The sequence below is a fragment of the Phoenix dactylifera genome, unplaced genomic scaffold (assembly GCF_009389715.1).
Source record: "Phoenix dactylifera cultivar Barhee BC4 unplaced genomic scaffold, palm_55x_up_171113_PBpolish2nd_filt_p 001469F, whole genome shotgun sequence".
Lineage (NCBI taxonomy): Eukaryota > Viridiplantae > Streptophyta > Magnoliopsida > Arecales > Arecaceae > Phoenix > Phoenix dactylifera.
Window position 1 is genome coordinate 50,641 of NW_024068783.1, and position 25,690 is coordinate 76,330.

The following is a 25,690-nucleotide window of genomic DNA, read 5'->3' on the forward strand; positions in this document are numbered from 1 at the left end:
AAGTCGACAAGGCCAACGTATCATCCCATTGGCGGGGCCTAGACTATAGTCACGCGGATTTTAAAAATCAATAAATCAACTTTCCAAATTAAAGTCATAATCATACTCCCATCAGTAAAGCATATAACAATTTATGAAATTTAAATATTTAATTTTAAATCTAACACATAATGCCAATAATAAAACATAACATCAACATATGCAAGATACATGTTAAAATTCTACTTTAAAGCAATAGGTCACCTACCTGGGTTCGCTTAAAAATCCCTGTCACAGATATCACGAACCCCTGATTAAACATAAATATTAATTATTTAATTAATTTAGAAACATAATTTAAACTAATTCCAATCCCTTAAATTCCTAAGTTCAAAGATCCAAGAATAAATAGACTAAATCCCAAAAATCAGAATCCTTTAACCCAAAACCAATTGTGGCCCAACACAGATTAGGCCCAACTGAACCAAACCAGATTATAGGTCCAGATCAGATCTCGGGCCCAAACCAACCCAGCCCACAGATCCAATCAGGCCCAACTCAGCCCAAAAACAGTTCCCTAGCCCAACCCAAACCAGGTCTGATCAGACCATAACAAAACCCATTCATGAAATAGGTGGAACCGGTTCACAATATAAACCCGGTTCAAGATCTGGTTCCCAAATAAAGCACGGATTTCAAAGTGAGGAAAAACACCCAGGCCGAATAAAGAAGAAGAAGAAGAAGAAGAAGAAGAGAAGAAGAAAGAAGGAAGAGAAGAAGAAGAAGAAGAAGAAGAGGGAAAGGAAGAAGGGGGGGGTGGCTGGTGGCTCCGGTCGGCCCTCGGCGGCCGACCGTGGCCCTCGGCGGCGGCGCTCGGCCCGCCGCTTTCGGCCATCCCACTGTCACAAGCCGAGCGGAGGAAGAAGAAGAGAAGAAGGAGAGGAAGAAAGGGAGGAAAGAGAGGGAGACCGGGGCTGGAAGCCCGGCCCCCGTTCACCCACCTCCGGCCGAACTCATTTCGGCCGGATTGACCCCGGCCGGCCACCGTCGGCCAGCCAACTTCACAAAAAAAAATCTTCAGAAACAGGGGAAGATAAAACCGGTTGATATCCCTCATTTTCCCCCTTAAATCCATAAAAAGTGATAACAAAAAAAAAAAATATCTTCCTCACCTCCGGTCGTCAGCGGATGAATCCCCCGCAGCTCCGGCGACGGCAGCGGCAGCGGCTCTCAAGGAAGGGGAAAGAGTTAGAGGAGGAAATGTTAGATTTTTTAGAAGAATAGGGAGGGGTTCCTCTGATAGTTCACGAAGGGAGAGAGAGAGAGAGGGAGGGAGAGGGAAGAGGGGGGGCTTGGTCACCCCCACGACGACCCAACTAAAGTCGGCATCCCTTACCGACTTCAGTTTGTTGGGCCCTAGGATGGGCCCAATTCAGGTCTTCACATTCTCTCCAAGTGAGTTTTAATATTTGGTAGTCGAAAATTCATTATAACACATTAACAAGAATATAATTTCCCCCTCCGTAAACTGATTTTTTAATGGTTGAATATCTTATTTAGTTTATGAGAAAAATCATTTGCCCAATGGTCATTGCAACCCCCACAACTATGAGGACACCCAAATTTTATAGCTACAAGATCGGCGACCCCACTCGTCCCATCTAGTTCACACTTCAGCCTCGGTTCTTCCGTTGCCATCTTTTAAATGATATCTTAGGCGGTGGATGCATCCAGCAATTCATCATGTAATGCCAGACACCCAAACTTGAATCCACAGTGCTGACGATGTCGTGGAAGTTCCCTCTTGGAATAGCTTCCAAGCCACACCATTCCAGACCGAAAGATGTGGAAAATTACAGGGAGTAGAAGAGCTCCTTATACAAGGAAAACACATTCTCCTGACTCGAACTCCTGTTAAATTTGGAAGAAAAACTAAAAGACCTCCAATTAGTTATTAAAACCTTGAAAACATTGACATTTTAAGATTCATTTCACGTTCAACCCTGATTCACCTCATGCACAACATACCATACCATACCATGCAGGTAACCGATATTCAAATCAGAGAGCATACCAAATATCAGTGCACCAAATCAATCTATACCAATCCTGTACAAGTACAGATTGGTCTTGAGAATCTTGATTCATTTTACCTTTCACAGACTCAACAATATGGCATCCATAATTCATACTTCTTCAGAGAGGGTACTAAAGCATCCATTGGCATCATGACCATGATGACATCCCCTCACAAAATAACACCCGTTGACTGCTTGGAAGCCAGAACATTAAGTATTCTCATAGAATATTATCATACAAACCATTGATATGCTACGGGCACTGCAAACGAGCATCCTCTGATGAGGGAACCTAAGGTTTCCCTAAAGCAACGAAGTAAGAACCAGCAGGCCAAATTCTCAACCCTAGCTAGATACACGATAATCACACTACATGTGGGTCAGTAGTAGAGAGCTTTCAAGAAGTTGTCGAAGGGGCTAGCAGGTGGCAGTCTCAGTGCCGGACGTGGTTCCACAGGGATCAAAGCTTGCTGTTCACAACCATAAGCATTTACCTGCATGGGTACCGCGGATATGAATTTCGCTTGCAACAAGGTAATTCAGGTAATTCGGAGGCAGATCATTTTGCTGGCTTACCGTTCGAATTGCCAACTGCTCACCCGTTGGGTAAGCTGGCGCTGGATTGCCTGGTATCAAGTCATGACCGCCAACCAGCCAACTTGAAAGCTTCTTCCTTGTGCCCATGCCAAGGGACTCACACTGACTAGCCATAGCCCCATAGGGGAGGGGAGAGGTTGAGACAGATGTTCCTGCCACCTGACCAGCTACGTGGAGGGCCTGGTAATATGCAAAAAGATAGAAAAAAGAAAAAAGAAAAGTGATTAAAAAAATTAAGGCAAACAAGATGATGAGAATGATCATTCTGTAAGCTTTCTTGTGATGGCCTATAATATGGATTGCTTATATATTTTATTGCATATCTATATGGATCTGCCACTATGCCATTCAAACAATAAATTTTAGCATATTTAATTGGAAAGTCTAATTATCCGAGCACAGCAATCACTAAGACTGGATTGCAGAAGCGCCAGTAAGCAATTTTATTCAAGTTAAAAAGAAAAAAAAACTTAATAGTGTAGGTTTTCTGATTGATATCCAACCATATTTCTAAGACCAAAACGTACAATGGAGAATATCACCGAAATGCATGCAATGCTGGAAAACATGGTTTAAGATGATACAATCATTCTTTACCAATGCCAAACCCTGTGAAAATTAGAATATTAATTATTACAGAATCAGAAGCATAAGCACAGCTTTATTCAGAGGAAAAACATACCGATTCTAGCAATTGGCCAACATTAATAACATCGGGCAAGGCTGGTGATGCAGGCATCCTGGGGATAAATTTGTGAATATCGGTTGCTGGAGATTCGCTAACTACATCACCATCTATAGTTGAACTTCTTGAACATTCCTGTAACATCATGCAAAAGACACAATCTTCAATTTCAGTGCACGTCATAGCCATACCAAGCAAGGACAGTGGCACCAACAAGCTTTTCACTAGGTCATCAAGATTCGCAACTCCATTAAATTTTTTAATAGAGAAAACAGCAAAGCAAGATAACAACTTTTAAGAACTATCGATAAGATCAATTATGGTAATGCTCAGAAATAATGTTCTACCATTGAAATGATCTTATATTCTATCATGAACACTAATCATAATTTAAATTCCTACTAAGGGTAAACATTGATATATTATCAATTGAAAATCTATGACAAATTTATACCTAAGTACATAAAGGAACTGCAGACAGCCGTCTGTCCAATTCTAAAAATTAGCTGGTATTCATAATGGGAAGCAACACTGCGACAGATCAAACAGATGTCTGCACCTGCTCAGCAATTCTGCCATCTTCTTTTGTGTTGCCCAATTAATTTCCAGAACCAAATCTTCTGTCAGTACTACTTCAAATCAATGTCTGAAGGTCGATTTCTAAATTTTTGGTTTAACTGGGTTACAACAGAAACATTGATAGTACAGTTAGAGACTCCATATATGCACCAATCATGACCCAATGATACTGCTGTAGCCTAGGGGCTAATACATTCAGTTTTCCATTCCAGATGAGCCAATTCATGGATAGATCAATTTCCAGAAACCTCATCAACTTGTCTTTTGTATTCAGTCATTTGACCATTTTAATGTCTCACAAATAGCTACTATCACCATAAAGTACGCATTGTCTCCATAATGATCCACTACGTGGATCTAATATATGCAAATGACGAGCAACTAGAAAATTCTGGAGAAGATGACAGTTTTTCCCGGTGAATTAGTGATAAAGAAGATAGGTCTCTACTCCAGAACAAGTTCCGTGACTCTAACTGTTCTGCAAATAGAAGTCGCTAACAAAATCGCATGATAAAAATTCATATGTAAATCATCCAATAGGTCAATACTTGTACAAATCATATCTAGAATGCATCTGTATTGATCAAATGATCTACACACTTTAATCAATCGATTTGAAGGGCTAGAAGTTTTAAAGATGAGATCCTAAAATGATCAAACATTGAATAATCATAACATTACTATGTATACTTTAGCAGTGATGCCGTTAAATATCAGTCCCTGAGATTAGGCATCACAGATAACAAAAACCATGGTGTTAGAGACATTTCATAATATATACCTTCTAGTTGAAGTGATTGTTTTCGTTAGGTTTCATTATGTTTATAAATATATGGGAACAACTACCAATTATTGTCCCATAAAATTATTAATATAAGCATCATACCAACAAGCCCGATGCGGGACTGCAGAACAATTTGAAATTATGACCTTTTTTTACCAGAAAAGCTAAGACCATCCAAGTTATTATGGAAAAGGAACTGAAGTTTAAATTAGTATACCTCATCAAATGAGAGTGATTCTTCAGAAACTGCAAGAGCTTGTATGCTGACCCAGTCAACAGTTGTCATTGAACCAAACAAGGGCACATCTTCAGGTGTGAAAGTTTCAGTAAGTTGTTTGGCTAAGACATCTTTTTCCAGCTGAAGAAACAAGAAAATATGCAACAATTATGCAGCCACATTAAATTTCAGCAAACTCTGTTAGTTGCAGCAGATATTGTCAAAAGACCCACTCAACTAAGAACTTACATCAGTTATCCTTGAAAGCTCTTGAACAATGATATCAAATAAATGCTGGTCAGAGTCGCCTACTGTTTTTCTCAAGTCAGCTAGTATCAATGTAGCTGCTTGTTGATCAATGTCAGAACCAAATACATTCAAATCTGACTGAGACTTCACATAAATTTGCAAGTCGTCCCCAACCCTCAGATATGGGTCAATCTGTAGAAAGAAAATTTCTACATAGTGAACACTAGATAGACAAGTTGAATCTTATAAAGTATCCTGAAGTATTTTGAACCAAAACACTTAAAATTTTATTTATCCTCAAAAGTGATATCCATACATTCTCATTCCTTGTTTCAATATATAATAACCAGATTATTATATGGAGTAGTTCGTAACCAACAAACTTTGTCCCACTTAAAAACATGGATCAACTTGATAAAGAATGATCAACAGCACTTCCAGAGGGACACATGAAGACTAAAATTAAAAGGCCATATCTTAAGTTATTTAACAAGGACTATAGTAGAGGACTAAGAAGAACCATAATTAGTAAGCATGAATGTATAACATCACACAATTTGGATAAATGAAGTAGAGTCAGTTCCAAAAAAAAAGGAATACATTTTTATTAGTTAGAAAGAAAGAAAGAATCAGAACTAATTTAGTCAATTAGTACAAGCAAATAGATTCAAAAAGGAGAACAACAGGAAATAAATAAATCATGGTTGAAGCTACAGACTGTACCAGTCTGTATCAGGCATAGCATACAAGCTTCTGGGGAACTACTACAAAGTACATCCCCATACTGATAAATTAGGTATTGGACCAGCATACTGTACCAACAATTGTTCTGACCGAACGAAAAGGGTTACCAGTGTACCAGTACAAGTACCAATACTTAAAACCTTGAAATAAATAAATAAATCTACCACCCAATAGAAGTAGAAAGATTTTCTGTTAGCCAACTGACATTGCAGGTTTCTGTAGTAGCTTCTCTGTTGCCCAGACATCCCCGCTGGTTTTCAGGAAACTGTTAGCAAAACATTTTCCTATCTTATAGAACAGTTGCAAAACCAACTTAATGCAGATGGTATAGTTGCAGATTAAAGTTGCCATACAACTAAATGTACTAGCAACATTATGTAGTTATGAGAGGAGGCAGGACTTCGGAACAAAAACTAAAAATTACACAAAAAAAGAAAAAAAAAAACTTTAGAAGCAGAGTAGCTTTATGTAGGGAGGTCCGGTATTGAAGCTTTTTTCATTGTTTAAGAGGAGAAAATACAGCAATGCATTTAATATTTTACCTGTTGAAAACCTATAACATAGTATAAGACCACTTGTGCCAATTAAAGGGTAATCGCTTGGGTGCTTAGTAAACTGATAACGTCGAAAGTGTATGTACCAAAGAGCCATACTAAAATCATTAAGGACATTTTTGGAGCAATGACAATTGTTCTGGTGGCATTATAAATGTGTTAATGTTTTTTCCAATGAAGGGGGCACTATGGTGCATGTTTTTTGCAGATAATAAAGAGTAACATATAAGGTGTTAATTGGGTTAACACAATGGAAAACATATTCAAATAAAGGAAACTTGCTAAGGTGCATATTTAATACTACTGGTATTTTAATGTGTATATTTTTGGGAGCTTGGCCTTGCACGTGGCATTGCAGAAAGCAAATCCCAGAAAGAGTGTTTAACACAAATTCTTGCATATTAACATTTGGCACTATCTGATTAGCAATATGCCGATAAAACTTATGAACTAGATAGAATTCTGAATTTTAAATCTTACATCAGAAGATATACAGAATAGCGAGTTAGTCAATTCAGAGATGTGATAGCTTTTTCCTGCAAATGCTAGCATGCCTGTTGCCAAAGTGAAAAGAGATCTCTGACACGAAGGAGACAGCATTCCTGTCAAAATAAAAGGTTCAATAGCAGATTGCAGTCCGTAAATGATGATAGTAAAGATGATGCCTTAAGAGGATACAGAAAAGGCAAAGCCATTATATTGACCAACAATGCACTGGGGCCAAATTCACTAGAGTGCATAGCCGAACTCAATAATGCACCTCTCAAAATGAAAATCGACACTGTTGACCACAATCTATGCTGTATAAATGCCCAAAGACTAGGACTAAAAATCATTTATTTTAGAGATCTTATGCCTATGCATCAAACAAGCACAAAATGAACAGTAGCAACACAACTAGTGAGCCGAAAGTATATTATACATTGTATAATTTGCAAATCCAAACCGTTGATCTTGATCTAAATATTTAAGTATATACCTATCAAATTTCAGCTGATTTGGATGCTTCTGGACTATAGATCAAACGAAGACATAGCATCATTCTATTAAAATTGTTCACTTTTAATCGATCCAACACATGGAAAAACGATAGGCAATTTAAGCATCATCAATCATAGTCACTAGAAGTTGGTGCTTATCTTACCATTTGGGTCTAGGGAGGCAATTCTTAGAGATAATGGTAGCTGAAAGAATCGCACCGTGTTGCTATGATTTGAATTCTGCAACAAGGAAAGAAAATTTTCTTACAGCATTAGGTCAAAACTACAGATGATATCTAACTTTAATTATTTATCAAAAAGTCATCACATAAGAAAAATAAACATGTGGTTTACTGGAATCACTATAAAAATTCAAAGCAGAAGTTAGTGGCAGTTTCTCTTCATTCTTCCAATGCATTCAGTAGAAGCCTTTCAAATCAACTTTCTACAGCATGACAAAAAAACCATGAAGCAGATATTTCAGAAAAACTATCAGCTTATCAGACTTTCTTGAGGTTTTTCTTTAATTACAAAAAAGAAATGCAGACCATAGTATACCAGTTCTGCAGGATCATGTGGAAAATTTTAGTTAAGAGGTGACTAAAACATGTAGGTCTACAGTTCAGTTCTATAAAAAATCTGGAGTTAATTGAATTGTAGCTTTTGCTTTTCTTAGATTCCATTGATGGTAAATGGTTGTAAGTCTTTAACTCTTACGAACCTCTTTTAGGTTTTCTTTCCCCTTTTATGAAACTACATTGTTACAATATCAAAGCTAATGAAATTAAGCCATCCAGCTCATAAACTGATTCAATAAGCAAGTGAAGTTCATAATTTGTCACACAACCTCAAGTTAGCACAATCTGGATACCTTCTCCAAATGGAATCCCTACTTGAGTGGTACATACCACTCATCACAATTTTTTAGCCAGAACTAATTAAACCAGCAGACATGATAACTAAAATATTACTTATGTTATACGCAACCTGCACTTATAGGGGGCAGAACTGTCATTTTCTTGCCCTAATAAGCATTTAATTTTTATAGGTAAAATGCCACACAGACCAAAGCAGTCTGTGCGACATATTTTTCTTCTCTCCTCTACATGTCTTTTCTCTCTTCTTTCTCTCGCAGATTCTCTACTCTCTCTTCCCCTTATTCATTTTAATTTCAGATTCTTCTTGATTATTTGATACCGTGACATGGTATCAGAGCCATCTTAGAGCTGCTGTGTTTCTGTTGCAAGGTTTCTACAGTCATGGAAAACAAGTCACAACTCCGCAGCAAGGAAATATTTCGATAGTGCTGTTGTTATTTCCTCCTCATGTATGAGATTCTTGTGAATCCCAAGTGCGTTGTCTATTGATCATAGCCCTCATTTATCATATTAAGCACATGATGCCAAGGAAGATGGCAGTTGGATGCGGTGTATGATCAAATAAGAATTGGTTTACATTGAGAAGTAATTGCAGCGTCAAGATGCAATACCAGGACAACCAAATTGTGGTAAAATACCTCTTATGTTGTTTCAAATCAGTGAATTTTTGTGTTTTCCATCCTGTAGGTGCAGACATCAGCATGTTCTTGTTTGACTTGATTTGTGGGAGTCTACATATTATCTTCTTGTCCGGGGTATAATTGTGTTCATCCTTAGTTGTGCATCGTCTAGCAATTTATACTCCTTGCTGCATATTGTTTCCATTTACTGTTATTTGTATTATGGCGGAGAAGATAGTTACGTTGAGGCATGGATTCTATGGATGATATATTGGTATGTAAATGACGCCAAACAAACTGTCTGGGACTAAGAACTATTTACAATGAGCAAAAGCTGTAGAAGTCTTCTTGAAGGCAAAAGGAAACCATAATTATCTCATTGACAACCTGCCATCAAGTAATGATAAAGTGAAAGTATGGCAGAAAGAAAACTAACAAGTTATGACCTTGTTATAGAACAGTATGGAGCCTACTATCAGTAGTAATTTGATGTTCTAGGACACAGCAAAAGAAATCTGGGAAACCGCAAAAGAAGTGAATTCTTCAGAAAAGATTATCTCTCCACGAACAGATTTTTCAGATTCAATAAGGAAATAAAATCATTTCAGGAATACTATAGTCAATTGAGAGGTCTTTAGGAGGAGGAAAATGTGAATCAGCCTCCCACAGATGCTACTGAAAAATAAAGACAGCAAAGGTAGGAGTACAATGTTGCTATTTCTAAGAGGGCTTAGTTCTGATTAAGAGCATGCAAAGGGTCAATTCATGAGAAGTACTGAGCTTCCTTCCTTGAACAGTGTGCATGCTCGTCTTCGCTACACAGCACATCGGTGACAAAATCTGCATGTCTCCACCGGTAGAGGTACAGGAGGTCAAATAGTGGAAGATGTCGTGGTATACGTAGTGATCATGGCAGGAGTCGTGTTAATAGCACAATGAAATGTACCAAGGGTGGGTGCACTAATCGCTCTAAGGACCATTGCCGGGATGTGATTGAAGGCCAGCTTGGGCTAATGCCACAAGTACAAATCAAGAATCTGCTTCTGCTGTTTCTGAGCTTACTGTAACATCCAATTGTGATTCACAGGTTATATGGTCTGCATTTCTCAGAGAAATATAACCAACTACTTTTGCAAAACTCTTCATCTGAAGTTACTGTTGCTCAGTCAGGTACTCTGTTTGCTCACCACGCATCTCAGTGCTCACCCCTCTGGATTATTGATTCAAGGGCTTCTGACTCACCCGTCTCCATTATTTTCTCTTGATTCTCTCTTTTTCAAAACATGTTACTTTGGCTGATGGTATCCTATCTCCTGTCTCTGGACAAGGAGAGGTCCAAACTTAACCCTCCTCATCATTTTCTTTAGTTCTATATGTTCCTAAATTTCCATGCAACTTGTTATCTATCAGCCAGTTAACTAAGTCCTTGGATTGTGCTGATACATTGTATCCTACTTACTCATTGTGAATTTCAGGATCTCCATACAAAGAGGACATTAGGAGGACGTGAGGAAGGAGGTCTAAATCTTCTCAATCTTGATGGTGGTTCTCCTTCAGCTTTACTGAGCCATAAAGAGACTTTAATTAGATGGATTGTTATTTGGGACATCCACCACTTTCTATTTTGTATCTCATTTTTCTACAGGTCCAGAAATGTCAGGAACCATATGTAAGTGTCTTGTGAGTTTGCCAAACATCGTAGAACTATGTTCATGCTAATAAATGTAGTCAAAACCCTTTTAATCTTGTGCATAGCAATGTTTAGACTGTTAACACTTCATCTTTAGATGGATTTAAATATTTGTTACATTTACCGATGACCACTCTAGGATGACATGGCTCTATCTCATGAAAAGAAAAGATGAATTATTTTCTATGTTTAAATTTTTTCACAAGAAATTTTGAAGCACCTTAATGTCAATGTTAAAATTTTAAGAACCGATAACGGATGAGAATATGTCTAATGAATTTTTGTTTGATCTTCTCGACCAAAGACTTCTTTTGCAGACAACTTGTGTGGGTACACCTCAACAGAATGGAGTTACTGAAAGGAAGAACCACCATTTCTTGAGGTATCTCGTGCTCTTTTATTTAAAAGTAATGTTCAAAAATCTTGTTGGAGTGATGCTATGTTAACTGCATGTTATTTAATAATAGGGTCCCTTCATCTTTGTTAGGTAATAGAAGTTCCACTTATGTGTTGCGTCCTCAAGAACCTACTTTACCAACAACTCCCCATGTCTTTGGCTATGTTTGCTCGGTGCATAATCTAAGTCCATGTAAGGAAAAGCTAAATCCAAGATCCTTTAAGTGTATTTTCCAGGATAGTCACGTTCATGAAAGGGCTACAGGTGTTATGACCCATCTCTCATAAAACGAATATTGCTTTAGATGTTACCTTTTATGAAGATACTTTATATTACTCTAAGAAGAATCATTCTATGGACACTCATGAAATTAATAATGAACCTTCCATTTCTCCCCCTACGCCTCCTTTCCTTGTGGTTGAGCCATCTAGTGTATCTCAAGGCAAGGAGTCTCCTCAGACAATTGTTTGCACCAGGAGGAAGAAGACAAGGCATCCGAACACACAGTTCTCAATCAATCAACCAACATGGTTGGAGATACATTTATAGTAGAACTGATCATGGGCCGGGCCTCAGGCCTAGACTCTATTTATTTTTAATCAGGCTTCAGGCCGGGTCTATGTAAAATTTAACATTTTTTGTGCCCAAGCTAGGCCCATGATCAGCTTTAATTTATAGGTATCGATGCTACATATACTCCTATCATTGAAAGTGATCTACACATTGCTCTTTAAAAGCCAAAAAGGACTTGTACCTTTCACTTTATCTCATGTACAAGTCTTTTTCTCTTGCAATTACTTCCACATATACTCCTCGTTACTTTCAAGAAGCTTTCTCACATCCTGGTTGGAAAAAGGCTATAATAGATGATATGGGAGCACTACCAAAGAAAACAAAAGGAACCAGGGATTTAGTGCCTTTACCTAAAGGAAAACAGACAGTTGGACATTGGGTGTATAAAATTAAGTATAAACCTGATGGTTCTCTTGAGAGGTATAAAGCTCGACTTGTAGCCAAGGGCTTTACCCAAACTTATGGAGCAGATTACTTTGAAACCTTCTCTCCAGTGGCAAAGCTCAACTCTGTTCATGTTGTTATTTCAGTAGCTATAAATCTTGGATGGTTCATGTTTTAGCTTGAAGTTAAAGATGCTTTCCTATATGGAGACCTACATGAAGAGGTTTATATGGATACACCCCCAAGTTTTCTTCACCTAAAGATTCAAAACTTGTTTGTCGATTGAAGAAATCAATTTATCATTTGAAACAATCTCTAGATGCCCGGTTTGATAAGTTCAGTCATGCTCTATTTGATGATGGATTCAAAAGAAGTCAAGCTGATCACTCACTCTTTTTTAAGAAGACATCTCATGGTATGGTTGTTCTCATTGCATATATTGTTCTTGGAAAAGCAAGAAAGTTTGTAGTAGCCAAGTCAAGTGCACAGGTAGAGTATAGAGCTATTGCATTAGCTACATGGGAGTTAATATGGCTTTGTAGAAATTGGGATTTGTATCTCCTATCCTATTCCCCTCTTATGTGATAACCAAGCTACCATCCACATTGCAACTAATCCAGTTTTCCTTGAGAGGACTGAGAATATTTTAGTAGATCTTTATATCTTCATTTGTTCAGGAGCCAGTTGCCAATAAAGAGATTACTATGCCTCATATTTGATCTGGTTCCCAACTTGCAGATTTGCCCACTAAGGCTCTCCGAGGAGATCAACTAAAGAATCTTGGCGTCAAGTTGGGCTTGATTAATATATATATATGCTCCAGGTTGAAGGGGGTGTTTGCCTTTTGGGATTTTCTATTGTATGTTTTATTGTTATCGAGCCTTTGCCCAAACTCATGCTATATATGACCTCTCACTTATTAAGGGCAGAACTGTCTTTTTCTGCCCTAATAAGTTACCAGCACTTGATTTTAATAGGTTAGATGCTGCACAGACCAAAGCAAACCATATAGCATATTTTTCTTCTCTCTTCTATGTCTATTTCCTCTCCTCTTTCTCTCGCAGCTTTTCTTATCTCTCTTCCTCTTGTTCTTTTTTAATTTCATATTCTTCTTGATATTTTGATACCGTTACAATAAGATTTCTTCCTCGCAACAAACCAAAAACAGAATTACAAAGAGAAATAAATAATAAACCCAAGAAATAGAAAAGAGAATAATATTAATTTTCTTTTAAAATATTAGTTTTTCTACTTAATGGAAACCATGTACTCTAAGCTCCGTTGAATGAAAGTTTGCCTATTTTACAATGTGACTTTTAAACTATGATTATTTCAGCAATTTTCATCCATACGGGGAAAATTCTGACAGCGGGATCATGAATCACATCTAGTTGCCTGTCATGCAAACTTTTTGATGGTTACTTGCAATTTATTTGCTCTTATAAACAAAAGGAAAGTTTTGGGAAGTTATCTATAATAGATGAAACAATTTATATAACTATAAAGCTGGCAACTTACCTTGATACGGGAAAAAAGAAGTGTCAAGCTGAATGAATGAGATATAGCCTCAATATTTGAAGGCAAATTATCAGCCTGATTGACTTGTATCCAGAAGGCAGAAAGTAATTGGGCAGTTTGATCTTCAGTTAACACCATAATATTAGTTTCCTGCATCAATACATCGACACATCAGATGATAACAAGTACAATGCAGGGAATTAAAAGAACTTATAGAAGAGTAAAAGTTAATGCAATTCAAGAAATTTAGGGGCCCATTGAAAGCTAATTATGTCATTTGGACATAGACACTTCTAAAAAAGATGTATGCCACAAATAGTATTAGTTGATGTGAAAACCATCAAACCGAGGTACCAAAGTGACGTGGTACAAGTACATATGATATAGCAAGTACTTACAGCCTCCATAGAACGGTTGAAAGCAGCAATTCTATCAATAATAGAACAGCTCAATTTATAAAGGTATGGTGAACTTTTTCGGGGCCAACCATGTTTCCACTCTTCATCACCCATGCTTTTTTCCTTGATCTCCTCATGGGAATCATTTGCATGCTTATCTGCATTTAGACATCCCTTTTCCCTTCGGAGTTTCTCGAGTAAAGCAGTAGCTGAGGCAAATACTGATGTAGTTCGATACTGCCACTTCTTAGTTTCATATAAATATTCTGATTCATGTCTTGGATGATTAGGATTTTGAACAAGTGTTACTGAAAATATTTGGTGTGCTACTATGCGGGTTTCAACATCTGGATGCATCATAGCCTTCAAAAGCTGCAGTAGGAGTTCTTCCGGAAACACCTACACATTATTAACCAATGAAAGGCCATATCTGGTATGCTACAATATCCAGAAAAAAAAATCAGAAGCAACAAAAAATAAAACTTCATTGCAAGAAATGAAAAAATAACTTAAGCATAAATACAGCTCGCAAGTTTTTGCCACATGCATCAAAGGTTAACCTCACAAGCTCCATTTCACTGTAAGTCTCTTGACATTGAGCAACAATCCTTATCCCATTTCTTGGCCGATTATGAACCTAAAACAAAACACCATCCATTTGTATCCTCTTCCTTGCAAGGCAATTTTGGGGAAGAGGGGCCCTCTGTCAACTCACTAAATGTTTTTTTTACAAGTGCACTATCTTTTCTCAGCACGAGCTTCTTCAAAATGCAAAATATCATGACTATGAAGTATGATGTGCTTGTAATTAGTACACATATCAAATTGTGACATAAAAATGGTCAAATAAGGAAGCAATACATATACAAATGATGCTTCAATACGAAATAAAATCTCACAGGGCATGGTTGCACAGCTGGTGTATAATTTTCGATTTCTGGTCTGTTTCACAGTCTATACTGTATTATGTACTAGCTGTAAATGGCACATTCAAATAGGAGATTTGAACATCATCTGTACAGCAGTGCTGTAAGATTAGCTTTACCCTAACACTGCAAAAATCAATAAAACATGGTAACAGACCTTAGTCTGTTACCAGTAAAATAAATGTCAATAATTTAATAAACTGGTTTTCCTATACTACATGGTCAATAACAAATAAACTGGTTCTAGAGCTTGTGAAACATGGAATATGCTTTTCAGCCATGGATACATTATAATTTGCAGTATAGAGAATTCCACACTATAGTTCTAAACTAATCTCTAAGCGGGCTTATCTTTTGACTGCTATTTCTCATGTGTTCAACCCGAAACTTTGTTTACAAAACAAAACAATGGTTCCAATAATCAGTTATTGGCAGATGATTGCCTTCCCTGAAGCCATCACAGCTATTACAACTGACATAATGGAATTTCATGGAATTCAAAAATTCGAGAGATCACTCTAAATTAAGATTATATTGCGTTTAAGTGCATTATTAACGTTTGCAATGGTTAAAAAAGGTACAAGATAGTAGTATCACAGTATGAATCTTTTACACTAAAATCATAATTCCATAAACGTACTTCAATATATCGCTATAGAAAAACAGCATTATACTTCTGGAATTGTGGTGTCACTAAATTACATCTACTAAGATTATTATAAAGCACTGTTATAGCTAAACTTTCATAATACATATACGACAGATATCACTTATAGACACTGTATATGTCTAAAACTTAAGTTTGGAATTTTGAAACTGTGTCAACAACCATCACAATATATACATGACAGATGTCACTTATAGACACTGTATATCTCTAAAACATAAGTTTGGAGTCTTGAAACTGTTTCAAGAACCATCATATAAAACCGAATGCAAAAAAGAAGGAATGATCCATGTAAGGTGTGGGATAGTCCATTTACAGGGATAATCAAACATAGGCAACTTATTGGTAAACACTGAAATACTCTGTTACCCTTGCATATCTTGAAAATGCCAAGGCATTGGAAACTGATAATTGAATGGCCCACAAATAAGCATCATGACACCAAGTCAAATGGAACCATCCATCTTCCATGGTCTAATGGGTTCAAAAGGACTGAATAAGCTATTTGGCTCGTGTTAGGCTGTAGTTTTGGGCATAAAGCATGCCCATCATAACCTGATTTTCTTTATAAGAGTTTGTAGAGACACATAATCTAAAACTAAGAGGTTATAGAGACACATAACCTAAAACTAAGAGGATTAACTCAAAAGGCACTTGATACATATAAAAATCCATTTTTTGTGTTATACCAAATATAGATGGACAATGAACTCACTGATTGTGAATGTGATCGGATGGATGTCAAGGAGATGATGTGAGCAAGAATCAGCAAAGATCCAATTGTTGCCCTAGCAACAACTGCGATAACTGGCATCTTCTCCAATGTTATAGCCATCATGTCAAACAGTGGACGGGCATCACCAATCTAGCATGTGGAGATTCCAAAAAGAAAATAAACAAACAAATACATCAATAAATATTACAATAAAAATGAATTAGAAAATTAACATTGTTGCATTTTTTCCGTGAACAGAATCAAGCAGCTAAATGGATTAAACAGAATTAACAATCAGAAAAAGTAGTGAAGACACTAAAGTGACTAAACATACTCCTTTAACAATCTCCAATAGGCAATCCTCGATAGAATTTTGAAGCGAGTCATTCCAATTTGATTCTTCAGGTCCAGCTGATTCAACTGATGTCTGCAGACTTTTCCTCAAATGCCTGCACAGGTCACTAACTGCTCCAATTTCAGCAACTACTGCTTGTGACCTTAGATGTTGAACCAAGATAGTGGCAATCTGAACTATATCAGATTTTGTCTTAGGGTCATGGACAACATTTTTATGGTCCAGATGTCTGATGATAGCAGACAAAATCAGCTGTTCATTTCCTGGAAGATAAGCAAAGTAGACAGTATAAGTCATTAGAAATTTCTTCAATCATCTGTGATGGGGTAGGGGTGAACAGGAATTGCAAATGAAACATGTGCTTTTGCAAAGAGAGAAAAAGATAATCCAGCAATAAGAAAATACAGCACTGTACTTGCACGAATAAAATATTAACAGGTGCAATATAAGGTGACCTGACAATTAATAAATTCTGAAGTACATTTAAGCTTTTCTGCATGTTGGTTACATTAAATTATTTTCAGATTGCACGATTTTCACAGACTAACAGCTAAAATTATGTTCTTCAACAATCTTAATCATACACATTACTGCAGCAAAAAGATGAAAAGAAAAAGTTACAGACTTGATAAATCTCAAAATTGACTTCTGTTGACGCTAATCTTGTCCAAGAGTGTTAGTGCAAGGCAAGTTGGTGTCTTGACGATCCTGGGGGGAGCATACATAATATCAAATAATCCTAATATATTCTTAGACGAAAAAGTCTCAATTTGTGCATGTCTACTACATAGATGAAAGACGAGTTTGGTTGAGAATACGCCACTTTACAATCTTTTGCCAATGCCTTACAGGGCTGCTCACATCAAAATAAGAAAGTATGAGATGATTCCCTAGAATATCTTCCCAAGCTCCGGTTATTTATCTTTTATAGGCTTCGATATTATTAAAGAAAAACAAAGAGCAAAGAGTACGGGAGTCAAAAAAGGGCCAACAAAAATAGATGGATAAGCTAGGAAAAGAAAGTCTGTATTATGCACTCCACATAATCTCATGTCTACATTAGTAACAAGACCCACTTGAAAGCAAGGCCTCTAATTTATTAGATTGGCATGCATTTGCCGTTTTAATTTCAATGGTTCACAAACCCGGTACAAGTGTAGGGTGTAGGTGTAAGACTATGCGCGATCCTTTTTAAGAATTTTCTCCAATAGGGACCCATATCCAAGTGTGATGCCCATGACATAATTTATTCCCATTTGATGATATCCAAGCAAATCCACCTTCACCAACTAGATGAGAGATGAGGTATAACACAATGTTTGATCTTAAAAAGCAAATGCCCCAAGTGATGATAAGTATGAAATAAACAAGGAATACCCCCACTGCATCATTTCTTGGACGGCAAATAATGCAACAAAAGAACAGTGAGGAGAAAACAAACCTTGAAAGTATGCTGGTGGTTTAACTACGAAGACAAGATTTGAGATCATCAAGAATTCAAAATTTGGATTCTCTCTCAAAAAAAAAAAAACAATATTTAGATGTTCTATAGAGTGTTAATGGCCTTGCAGGATCCCTTGCCAAGAGATGGCTGCATTTAGTTGATCAAAGTCAAAACTGATACATTTAACTATAAGGCCATGTTCAATGAAATACTATTGTTCCTTGAACGACACTGGAGATGAGAATCAAACATGTTCGTCAAGAGGCTATTTAGTGGCTTGATAATAAGGATACTGGGGTGGCCATTGCCACTGCTAACCTGAAAACATCCCTCCATGTCTTACAGACAACACTCTGCATGATATAAGATGAATCTTTATTCTGAAGGGCGTTCAGCAAAAGTTTGAGAACATATACACACACGAATCCAAGTACATGGAATAAAACCCATTAAGTGTAATCATATGAAACCTTCAAGAACAATGTATCTGTAGTTTTTTGATGCTACGCATCTTTTTGTTTAGTAATTATAGTGCAGGTGGGCCTCCCTCCTTTTCTCTCAAGAAAACAGATTATAATTAGGAACTTGAAAAGAAATTTACGAAAGGGAAAATAAAGCAATTTAGAAGATAGAATACATTGAACAAGGTTCAAGAATGGAACGTATATCTAGTAATTAAAAGTAAAAAAGATGTTTGATTTAGCGCCCAGATACCAAACAATATATATATAAGACTTGAGACATGATTACAAACAGGGTGCATGAAGCCCAAATGAACCAGAGCGCCCATATTGAAAAACTAGCTCCAAATCCAAACAGGTCCAACCGGAGAAACCAGCCTTATGAATCAAGTCTGGTCGGGTTCAAGCTACCATTCCCACTTAAGTATTTTATGACCACTAATATAATGATGTTACGAAAAGGACAGCTGCAAAAATACCAGAATAAAGGGATAGCTGCATACTCAACAAACTGAAGTTGATTATTTAGTAATGTGAAGAAAAGAGTCAAATCATTATTCGTGCATTGCTCAAAAAGTTTCAAGCTTCAAAATGCTCAATGGAACAACATTATCATTTTTCACAAAGAAGATTATCAAGATTCATAAATGGAGTCTATAGTTTCCAACAAGCATCAATTTGCCAACTCTATAAAATAAACCACATTCAATTTTCTAACGAATATAGCGCCTGCCAAAAAATGTAAAAAACAATATGCGAGCAAAATTACCTGAGCTCTTTTCTGAGTAAGTCATGTCAGATAAAACAAACAAAGCCAATCCATGTCGAGAAGCCCAATGTTTTCCTGTGTCAAAGTAAGCAAGCATTGGATCCAATACACAACGCATTGTGGTGCTTTCTTTAGCCATTTCAGCAAGCTTCCGTACACAAATCTGTGACCACACTTCTGGAGATTCACGCTCCTCCCTACATAAACAGTGATTAATAAAAACTACTTTATTTTAGGAGTAAAAGAATAAAAAAATATTTAAAGTGATATGACAGAATATCATTATTTTCGTATAACATTATTCTAAACATAATAAGGGCCATCTAGTGCACAAAATGTCTTGAAGATCTATTCCAAGGTAAAATGGTATAGCAAGGACAGATGATGCAGGAATGATAAATATTTTCAAGCTTTTTTACATTTTATTCCCTTTGTGCCCCCTAGTGGAAGCATTGCTATTATGAGGAAACTGCACCATTAACCTGTTACAAGTTAAAGGCAAGCATGAAGGAGATGATCATTTACAGATCTATCCATATTATGATAAATATGTCTAGAAAGCTGGTACAAGAAGATTCTTTCTGATGTGTCATCAAAATGGAGCAAGTGAATTTGTGAGCATGCACACAACAGTGCTCACCTATGAATTCCTATCAAAACCATAAGGATGCATGCCAACACTGAATGGAAAAAGGGTGATAATCCACTTTCTTCCCCTGCACAGGCGCGCATACACATACACCCTTGCATGGGGGTTGTTCCTTTTGTACCTTCTCCCAAGTATTTCATTCTGAGATTGTTTGTAATTTCTTCTTACAATTAGATATAAGGAGAGAACTGCCGAATGGTATGAGAATGAACAAAACAGCATGGGACAAAAATGAGAAAAAGGCAACTAAAATGTGTTATGGAAGAATATCTCTTTAATTTTTTAATAGAACATTGATGAGTTCCACGGTAATACATCTATTAGCAGTTCATTACCTCGTTAGCATGGCAGAATCCCTAGGAACTGAATGTGGCCTTAAGCTTGTAGTGCTTAGGTTGACATCCTTCCCAAGAGTTACACCAGCTCTTGCCTCAGATCTAACTACTTCATCAACCCAGTTATGGTGTGAGTCACTTCTTTCATTATCAATGTCAATGTGGTCATCAGCTTGATAGTTTTCAAGAATAGCATGGATGATCTGAAACAGAGCCAAGGCATCAAAAAACTGAATTCATCAGTATTATTGTTGTGCTTAGACCAAGAAACCAGAATTTTTACAAAATATAAAAAAACCTAAATCAACTCTACAACGAATTGATTGACATGGTCAAAATGGCTTCTTAAGGGTTTTAAGGCATCAGACCACAGCCTCCACAGAAGCAGTTGTTATCCTGAACACTCTGCCCATACACCTTATATCATCTTTTTGTTATTTTATTTTGCAGAAGGGGATTAAAAATGAAAATGCAACAAAATAGACGTTTGACCAAGTAAATGCTAGTGAAGATAAATGTGGCAACAAATGCTGCTCAACCAGAACAGACTAAGTGTAAAGCAACAGGTGCACGAGTGTCAGACTGAAATGAAAAGGTAGCCATCCCCAGAAAAATGTTCTGGGTAAGAAGTTGAAGCAAAGGGAACCAAATATTTGTCTGTTCTTTTTTCCCTTCGAAAACCAAAAAAAGAAAAAAAAAAACTTAATTCTGAATGATGATTCCTGAAAAGCCTATGTGTGGAGCAAGGTGGTTTTCTGAGGTAATTATACAATGACAGTTTGCATAAAGAAATAAGAATCATAAATCAAAACAATTGTCTAGAAGATAGTTTGAAATTAAAACCATATATCAATACAAATCTTCAAAAAAATTAATTGACACCAAAAAAAGAACACACCCACCTCATCAAAATCAGTAAAAATGTAAGAATACTCAGTCATGAACCAAATCTGCAAAAGAAGGAACAACTGTAATTGAGATATCGAAAATGTATTCAACAGCATTAAGAACAAACATACGAAGTCACTAAATATGCATCAAATGAAAAGAATTAACCATTGCTGAGAGGCATTGCAAGCTTGCAGCCTGCAGGAGACTTTTCTGTTCTTCCCCTTGCCTATAAGCGAGCACACATACTTTTCGAACTAAGCATTCAATATTGCGTGCATATGTACTATCTGCCTGTTCATATATTAGTCAAGAATTACATGAGAAACCAAAAACATAAAAAGAAATCACAAGAAGTGTTGCACAGGTAAAATGGTCAAACCGAGATACGATAACTGAAGACAATTAGCATTAGCAAAGAAATGGAGCAAAATCAAAAAGGCGTTTCAAATTAGGAGCATAAAATTGACAAATTTTGGTAGCCATCAGAAAAAAAAACTTCCCATACACAATGGTAAACAGATTATATTGCGCTATGTACTTGCATGAAAAGATATATAGGCCCCGTTTTACTGCTAAGAACAAAATAATCCCATCTTGTGAGCACCATATTAACATAAATATATCATGCACGATGAATAATACTATAAATGCTCTTGATGTCCGTAAACACTACCGAACATGTATGCCCCACCAATATCAATGACACAAAACCCAAAATAACATCAACATAACACTACCGAATAAATTAATATTGCAAAGAACATTTGTTTAGAAGTTCAGGTCTGATAAGTTGGAAATATGACTTGTCTCATTGTATTTGCTAGAGAATGTATGCTGCATTACAGTAGAAACAGGTGCTAACTGGAAGGAAACCAATACCATAATCTCTACTTTATATTAATGTCTTAGCCATGGAATTCATAGAGCAGTCAAGCAGTGGGCCTAATGGTTAGAACTTTCTGTAAGCAAGTTAGAGACATTTCTTGACATGCGAAGTACATGCTGGCAGCCAGCTATTGCAAGATCTTAAAATCTAAAATAATATAAGAAACTAGCATCTGAGAAGTATCAAAATTCACCTGACTACAAATGAATTTCGTCAAAGTTTGGCATCCAAGAATTTGGACACTGTCTCGCTGCTTGTTGTCCAGAAGCTCAATAATGACATTCAACAGGCTGATAGCAAAATATGCCCTGTGCCAAGACAAGTATACTGTAAAGAAAAGGTTGTGAAGATTTATAACCAAATGGCTCTGCATTAATCATGCAACAACATGCACATGAAAGCCCCACAATTTTATGATAACAGCAGTATAATACACAGAGAGGGCAGAACATTAGGATTTATTAAATGTGTTGATGCATGTGCCATTCCAATATCTCAAGATCATATGACAATTTTTCACATCACAAAATATATAAGGAAAAAAGGGCTATATTTTAAGGATAAGTACATCTCATCACCTAAATGTAGTAAAATGCATATAACTATGAAAATAAACGGAAGTTTCAAATCCTTAGTATAACCAAATGTTATGTTTTGGGGAATTACAGCAGCCAACTGGAGCTGCACAAGGATTAGCATCCGGCTTGCATAACTAGTTGCAATTATATTGCGCTTTCAGAGGAATGAGATATATTGAGCGGCGAATGAGTGTTCGATGCATTTGCAGTTTGAGGACTGTTGACAAGCCTCTGTTGTTTTTCATCAATAGTCGCATCTTTAATATGCACTATTACACATGAATGCTTGCACTCTTTGTGAAATCTTATGATAATCCAATTATTTAAGCCATTCTGGAAATAACTAAGAAATTTATAGTTCGACATAGTGTTTTTGGGATGGAAAATCTAAGAAAAGATAGGGACCTTTGTCTTTTTTAGACGTCAAAGGATTATATTGGAAAAGATTTTGTGAAAAAAAAAGGGACAAGTGAAGCTTCTTTTACATGAGATTGAGGCAATCAGGAAAGCACGAGCAAATTCTTCAATGATATGGAGGAGAGTGGCATCAAGAAGTAGTTTAAATTGTGGTAAAGCAATTAGCCAATTACTGAACCAGCTTAAACAAGAGATATGCTTAAGACCAATAATCAAGAAGGTTAAAATTAGTAATTCAAATGCAGTATCAATATAATCCACAACTTACATCTGTTCTTTACAAATGTAGAGCAATTTACTGTAGGCTTCTGTAATAATTTTAACAAAGTTGATATGCTCAGACCGCAGTTCTTTGTAGCTCCTTTGTTCCAGAAACTTTGCAATCTACTCAGGAAAAAAGGTCACAAAAAGTAACTATTCAAATTCTTCATACTTAAGCCAGAACACCATACCTTTGGGATGCGAAGTGGATTCTTCGCAGCATATTCACATAGTTTCATAATTTTTCTTTCATTTGGGGTACCATCCTACAAATGGAAACAAATAATTATGCTAGTGTTTTCTAGATGCAGGTAGTATAAAAACTAAAACACATACATCGTTGAAATGGAATGAACACATGAAGATGCAGGTCAAAGAATTGTTCACTGTATACCTCATGTAAGATGGTGCATGTTACCTTACATGGAATTATTTACCCTTTACACTGAATCCTGCAGGTTCCTCAAATGAATGTTCTATTATATTACTGGCCAAAAAGTGATCTACTAGGTCAAAGATAAACCAAGACTGAGATACAACAGAAACTAGAGGATAGATTTCTCTCTAAAAGAACAGATGTTGTCTCCGGTATTTATTAGCTCTAACATCTTCACATGGATATAAATGTGACCAACAAGAGGATGCTGCCAAGAAATCTGAAAGTGTACAAACAGAATGAGAAATGTCAAGAAGTCAGAAAGTCAAGGAGCAAAGAAAACTGAAAAGACATATATCCCTGGGGTTTAAAAACTACAAAAAGAAAAAGGAAAAAAAAACAAAACTCAAAATGCTCCATGATGCAGGAGTTACATATCTTCGTACATAGAAAATCCAATGTTAGAAGATATAAACCAACACTCTACGTGTTTGAAGAGAAAATAAATGTATCCATCATAGGATTAACAATAGCATGGAAGGCCCTGAGCTCTCCTCCATGGCTGACAAAACTACACTTGAGTACTGGGGAAGTTTATTTTGAAATCTTAAACCCATGCCTAGGCTATGGAAAGGTTTCCTCTTTTATGGTACTCAGTGAACATCGAATCATCCAACACGAAACTACTCATTATGGAGTAACTCAATAAATCGACCGAACGAGCAGATAAACCTTAACCAAGAATCTATTTTTCTTTCAAGACCCAGAAAACTACCGCATTTTTTGAATCATTATACCAGTCTCTTTCAATCCAGAAGCGAGAATTAGAACACAGCTCCCTCAAAAAAACCACACGCTCTTCAATTAGAACTTGAACTACCCAAATAACGAATAACCGGCGAAACCCCGACAAAACACAACAATGCCATTAACTTCCTACAAAATTAAACAAGCACAAACCAAAAAAGCATCCGATTGACTGAAAAATGAGCAGAGGCACGCAATGCTTACAAGGTTTTTGGGGAAGATCTCCGCGAGCAATTTCTTGTACCGCTTGACGGGTCGCCGGGAGCTCGGCCGCAGCGCCGGGCAGCAAACACACATATTCCCACACGCGGGGAGAATCTTTCTCGACATAAAACCCATTTCAAGAACCAAGACCACCCTCGACAAAGAACCCAAGAGAAGAAAGAAAGAACCCACCAAGATCCCACCTTACCTGTTCAAAAGACGAAACAAACCCAACAAAGAGATCACCGAACCAACTCAAGAAGCCGAAGCAGCTCAGGAAGCGAAAACAACCAGAAAACCCCGGGAAAATCCAAGAAAAACGAACAAAAACGAAACCGCAAAAAGAGAACGCCCGCCGAGAGCTCGGGAGATGCCTTACAGTGCTCCGGAGAGCAGATCCATTGCTCTCTTCCACCAAAGAGATGGGAGAGTAGGCAGCGAAGAAGGGGTTTCGGCGCAAAAGGCAAGATCTGAGACAGAGAGAAGGAGAGAGAGCAGGGAGGAACAGACCACGTGAAGGAAGCTCAGATTTCCTTATGACAGCAGGCTACTGTCGGCCTGTAGTACTCTCCCTGGCTTTCCCGCTATTGGCGATTGATTTAGACTTAAATTAAAGTCGCTCCCAACCCCAGCCTTCCAAACTTGGACCCAAGACATGATTACCGAATGGGTGCATTGGTGCCTGTCCTTACCTAATAATATTGGTTATCTCATTGAGTACACCTGGTAAATTAAATGAGGATGAAGTTTCTTAAAGATTTTTATTACACTATCTAATAGATTTTCGCAACTAGATGTGATTACTTTAATATCATCTTCTTTTCCCTTTTTTTTTTTTTGATACAAATGTAATCTATGCAATATTTTATTACATTGGTTGCTTTAATGTAATCTTGCTTAATAGTTTAATTAAGATATAGTTTGGCCGTTTTAGTTGGTAATGTAATGTAAGGTCCGCTAACACTGCATTGGTTTGCGTGTCATGGTCAGTGGCAACCTAATTTGATTTATAATGGCATGAGCCTTAGAAATCTCTAATGCTTGA

At 36.9% G+C, this 25,690-nt stretch overlaps 1 protein-coding gene across 4 annotated transcripts; it reads right to left on the reverse strand.

Moving 5' to 3' along the window:
* Nucleotides 1-2,059: 2,059 nt before the first annotated feature.
* Nucleotides 2,060-25,199, reverse strand: LOC103698675 (protein SEMI-ROLLED LEAF 2-like). Of its 4 annotated transcripts, none has more exons than XM_039122331.1 (21): nucleotides 25,025-25,199; nucleotides 24,646-24,853; nucleotides 23,450-23,524; nucleotides 23,266-23,381; nucleotides 22,196-22,310; nucleotides 21,282-21,407; nucleotides 21,128-21,175; nucleotides 20,226-20,428; nucleotides 19,242-19,438; nucleotides 16,547-16,830; nucleotides 16,213-16,362; nucleotides 13,905-14,303; nucleotides 13,507-13,656; nucleotides 7,611-7,686; nucleotides 6,947-7,068; nucleotides 6,118-6,177; nucleotides 5,169-5,360; nucleotides 4,920-5,060; nucleotides 3,337-3,474; nucleotides 2,634-2,834; nucleotides 2,060-2,551 (listed from the first exon to the last, which is right to left on the reverse strand). In XM_039122331.1, the coding sequence occupies exons 2-21, from the start codon at nucleotides 24,778-24,780 to the stop codon at nucleotides 2,438-2,440; spliced, it is 3,042 nt and encodes a 1,013-aa protein (XP_038978259.1). In that variant the 5' UTR covers nucleotides 24,781-24,853; nucleotides 25,025-25,199; the 3' UTR covers nucleotides 2,060-2,437. The 4 variants fall into 4 exon arrangements, with proteins under 4 accessions (XP_038978259.1, XP_038978261.1, XP_038978260.1 ...); XM_039122333.1 differs by having other exon boundaries at nucleotides 25,020-25,197; XM_039122332.1 differs by having other exon boundaries at nucleotides 24,971-25,197.
* Between the last annotated feature and the right edge of the window lie 491 nt (nucleotides 25,200-25,690).

Coding starts and splice junctions, on each gene's coding strand:
- LOC103698675 (XM_039122331.1), bottom strand. CDS start 24,780: ATGGGTTTTATGTCGAGAAAGATTCTCCCCGCGTGTGGGAATATGTGT. Junction 6,178..6,946: donor TATTCTGTATATCTTCTGAT/GTAAGATTTAAA, acceptor TTTTGCTAACAG/TTTCCTGAAAACCAGCGGGG. Junction 2,835..3,336: donor TTGGCCAATTGCTAGAATCG/GTATGTTTTTCC, acceptor GCATATTACCAG/GCCCTCCACGTAGCTGGTCA.